Source organism: Charadrius vociferus, unplaced genomic scaffold, assembly GCF_000708025.1.
Source record: "Charadrius vociferus isolate BGI_N301 unplaced genomic scaffold, ASM70802v2 scaffold217, whole genome shotgun sequence".
NCBI classification, from domain to species: domain Eukaryota; kingdom Metazoa; phylum Chordata; class Aves; order Charadriiformes; family Charadriidae; genus Charadrius; species Charadrius vociferus.
The window spans coordinates 3,899,128-3,903,095 of NW_009649190.1; the positions used below are offsets into that span (position 1 = coordinate 3,899,128).

Consider the following 3,968-nt stretch of genomic DNA (forward strand, 5'->3'; position numbering starts at 1 on the left):
TACTGTGTTCCACCTACAAGATAAGTTTTCCTGAGTATCAAGCTTTCATGAGGGGATAAACACATAACATATGCGTTTAGACATGGGCCATGAGCTTTCAAAGTCAATATATCCACCCTAACAATGCCCACTGACTTGCCAGGCAAATATATCAATAAATAGCAGAGAAAGAAACTGGTACAAATGAATGCACAACATGAAAGAACGTGGGGTGTGAGGAAGTGCGAAATACATGAACTAAGCCTCTGGTTCCCAGGAAGAACAGAAGGATGCTTTTGATGTATCATATAAATTCAGAGAATGGTTTAATATCAAGTTTATAAAACCCAGGGACAACACCCCTGAATGGAGATGGATGACAGAGAGGAACCTCTTCCTATAATGCCCTCATCACCGGCCTCCAAACATTCCAGGATTGTGAGTACTGGCTTGCAGATTTCGGCAGCAGGACATCCTGTCATTGCTCAGTTCAGTTCCTGCTAGTGCAGTTAGTGGAAATAAATTAAAAGAATCAAGAGAGAATCTAGCCAAACAAAACACAGACAGACACCAACGAGAGAGAATCGAGCTGATCAACACATATAAACGCACACACGCACAGGAGAGGGTTAGAGAAGGAGAGAGAGAGAAGATAAAAACATGGAAATATGTTTAAGACATCTGCTGAAGTTTTGTAATTATATATATATAAAATTATATATATACGTGCATATAAACTTTATATATATATATAAAACAAAAGATTACTGCCAAGCAACACTATTTGTATTACTGGGATAAAGCTGTACAGTCTTGAGTGTTGTTACTAACACAGTTGGTTTCTGTCCCATCTGAAGGTCACCCCGTACGTTTCGTTCTCCTTGTCCTCATTCTGTGATCATTCACGTCCCTGAATAACCCTGAGGAAAGCCTGCTCTCCTGACAGAGAGCCTTCTCCTTCAGAGTGACAAATTTTTCCGCGCACCTCAGGAAAAGCAGACCTCTCCACTCTCAGGAAAAGCACCTCAGAGGATCAAATTCCCTTCCTTACTCCAACAGACCTTCCAGTGAAGTTGCCTGGAGTTCAAATGTAGTAAGAACTGAAGGATTTTACTTTCTTATACACATGGAAAAAAAATGAGTCGGTCCCTTCTAACACTCTGCATTATTTTAAGTACTTGATTTATGGGGCACAGTTAAACTCTATCTGCTGGAACAATCCTCAGGTAATGATGGGATCTTGATGATGATGAAGATCCTAGCTCATAATGGTGATAGTTACAATAGAAACAACCATGAAGACTAGAAATTTCATCTCATGAATTGCTCACTTGTGCCCTGCAAAATGAGGTAATACTAGACAGAATTGCCAGGGTCAAATTAACATAGCTGTTTTAACTTGGAGGCCAATTTATTTTCTGCCACTTCAATTTCTCTCCCGTATTTTCCAAGCAGTGATGTGTGTGAGCTGGTGACCACGCAAGTGCTGGTGAATGAGACTGGTCTGTTTGTATTTTCACTGTTAAGCTGTCAAAGCATTCACATCAAAGGACTGAAGAACAAATCGCAATAGTCACAAGTACCCGCATTAAAGGGATGTTTTCATCCATGTGTATACAACTGCCCCCCAGCAATCCCAAACAAAAACCCAAACAAAACCCCAACCCCGCCTCAAGAAACAAGAGAATGAAAGAAGAAAAAGAACAAACGGAGGCGAGAAGAGCCGGGCAACGGGATGAAATGACAGCCAGTAGTGCGACGGGGGTGCGGAGAACCGCTCCAGTCTCTCTAATCCTCAAACACCTCCAGAAACAACGGAGGGAAGAGTTCTGTGGGGCACTCCACCTTCATGTGCAGGAAGCGGCTGGCATGGCAGGCTCCGATCATTCGCAGGTCTGTCACTTTCATCAGCAGTTTTGGCCAAAAGTGTGAAACGTGGTGTTTTCTGTAATTAATGTAGTGTTCGAATGCCAGGAGGAAACCCTCTTGACACTTTTCTATCCTCTCGACGCAAACAAGGCCTGGGCGATCTGTAGATACAAAGAAGCATAATTATCGTTAGTACTTATTTACTTAAATGAATTCCTGATCATAAATCAGGAAAAATAGCACAATTCCATTGTTAGGAAAGAAAGGATGGAGACCAAGGACATCTGGCTCTGCCACAAACAACTTCTTTGACCCTGGATACCTCACTTATCAGCACTATCCCTGTTAAAACAAGGAGATAATAATGCGTTTCTTCATCTTTTGCCTGCTTTGCCCATATAGAGTATAGCTGTTCGAGAAGTGTCTCCTTAGCGACGGGAGCAACAGATCCCTGATCTCAGCGAAGGCTTCTATCTATTCCTTTCTGTAAAACAACTAATAAAGAACCAAAACCACTTCCTTGTCAGGATATTTAAATTACAGTTCTTTCCTATCTGTTTCTCTGCAGTCTGACCGATGCTTTGATCAAGCTTTGATCCACAAGTAAGCTGCAAAGGAAACTGTTACGGAGGAACTAGGAACAACAAAGGCCAAAATTTTGGCTGATTGTCTCAACTGGCACCCAGATGGGCGCTGGGAAAGCTCCTTTGACAAGTCACTCTTCAGGAGACACTTCTGGGAAAGCAGGTCCTCTGAACTGCCTTCTGAAACCCCTACTCGTGTATCACTGTGTAGGGAACTAAAAAGAAATCAAAATGTTTTGATTGGGAAGGTCAAGTGCTGTGTTGTGATTAATGTGGAAACCTTTCTGTCTCAGACGCAGTTAATGCTTGTAAATCACTGTCTGTGTATTGTTATTCAGTGCCCAATCTTCAAAGTGGTCTTAAAACAAAACCTCACCAAATCTGCCACTGCCCAAGAATGGAATTTCCTCTTTGGGCTGGCACAGTCAGTGGAAGCATATTTGAAAGCGTATTCTCTCACATTTGAAGCATATTCTCGATCTGAGAAGGCAAGAAACTCTTTGGAAATCATATGAAATGGTCTGTGCTGCTTCTGTATCACGCCACCAAGAGACCAGTTGCAAATGGTCCCAGTGTGGGGAAACAGCACAGCTCTCAAATGCCCGTTAGCGAGCGGTGGTGCTGTTAAGTAGGGAAACAAGAAGGCAGGTCAAACCAGGCATGTGAGACTGATGGAAATGTGCATGAACTGTACCTCCCGCCTAGTGCATGACAGTACCTAGGGGAAACGGGAACTTACTGTAAGGACAACTGTTGCTAAATTACCATTTTTTCATTCAAGGCAAATTGGTTCAGAACTAGATCTGATTTCTTTCTAATGATCATCCCTGACTCCTCCCTGAGTACTAAACTCAGTAAGTGTTTTACCGAAGCCACTGTTATGCCCATCTTTCTGAATACCCTGAATTTTTTTCCTAGTTCTTACCAAACTACTGAGTGCCTACCTAAGTACCAAGCTGCATTGGGATTTTGAGAGAGAATTTCTCCCACATTACTCTGGTCAGCACTACAAGATCTAACATACCCTATTTCTTTAAAAAAGAGGCTTGTGACAAAAGACGAAAGAGTTTCAAAATGGTTGGTGTCCCAATATATTTCTGTTCTCACCTGATGACATGAGCAGAACAGCCTGAAGAAGGGCAACCTCGGTGTCATCCAGGTTAAATGAAGAAAGAGACATGCCCAGGTCAAAAATGGCATCAGACACTACGCCAAGACCCCCATTTTTCAGCTGGCCCCTTGTCACCGCCATCTCCCCATTTAGCGTTAAAGTCTCACTCTCTGGGTCATAGCGAACTGCTGCTCGGAGGGACATTATCTCCATACAGCAGCCTTTCAGAAGGATGATCTGGTCTTCACATGGCAGCTGCAGAAATTATAAACAGTAAAGAAAAAGATATGCTTTTCAAACTGAGTTGGTTTTACAACTACAATAAATCCACAAGCATGAAGTTGCAGTTCACGCCCCAGGACTCTGCCCTCCAAACACACTGCTGACCGACCAGTTCCAGTGCACTGCAGAAACCTCCAAGACTC

At 42.8% G+C, this 3,968-nt stretch overlaps 1 protein-coding gene across 3 annotated transcripts in view; it reads right to left on the reverse strand.

The window, feature by feature from the left end:
* Nucleotides 1-1,492: 1,492 nt before the first annotated feature.
* THRB (thyroid hormone receptor, beta) overlaps nucleotides 1,493-3,968 on the reverse strand; it is a 47,472-nt gene continuing 44,996 nt past the window's right edge. Inside the window, exons 6-7 of one of the 3 annotated variants that reach the window (XM_009888941.1) lie at nucleotides 3,540-3,798; nucleotides 1,493-2,009 (exon numbers count right to left, since the gene is read on the reverse strand). In XM_009888941.1, the coding sequence (XP_009887243.1) occupies nucleotides 1,768-2,009; nucleotides 3,540-3,798 (501 nt within the window). In that variant the 3' untranslated portion in view covers nucleotides 1,493-1,767. The remainder of the gene's footprint in view (nucleotides 2,010-3,539; nucleotides 3,799-3,968) is intronic. The other 2 variants (XM_009888939.1, XM_009888940.1) reach the window with 2 other exon arrangements.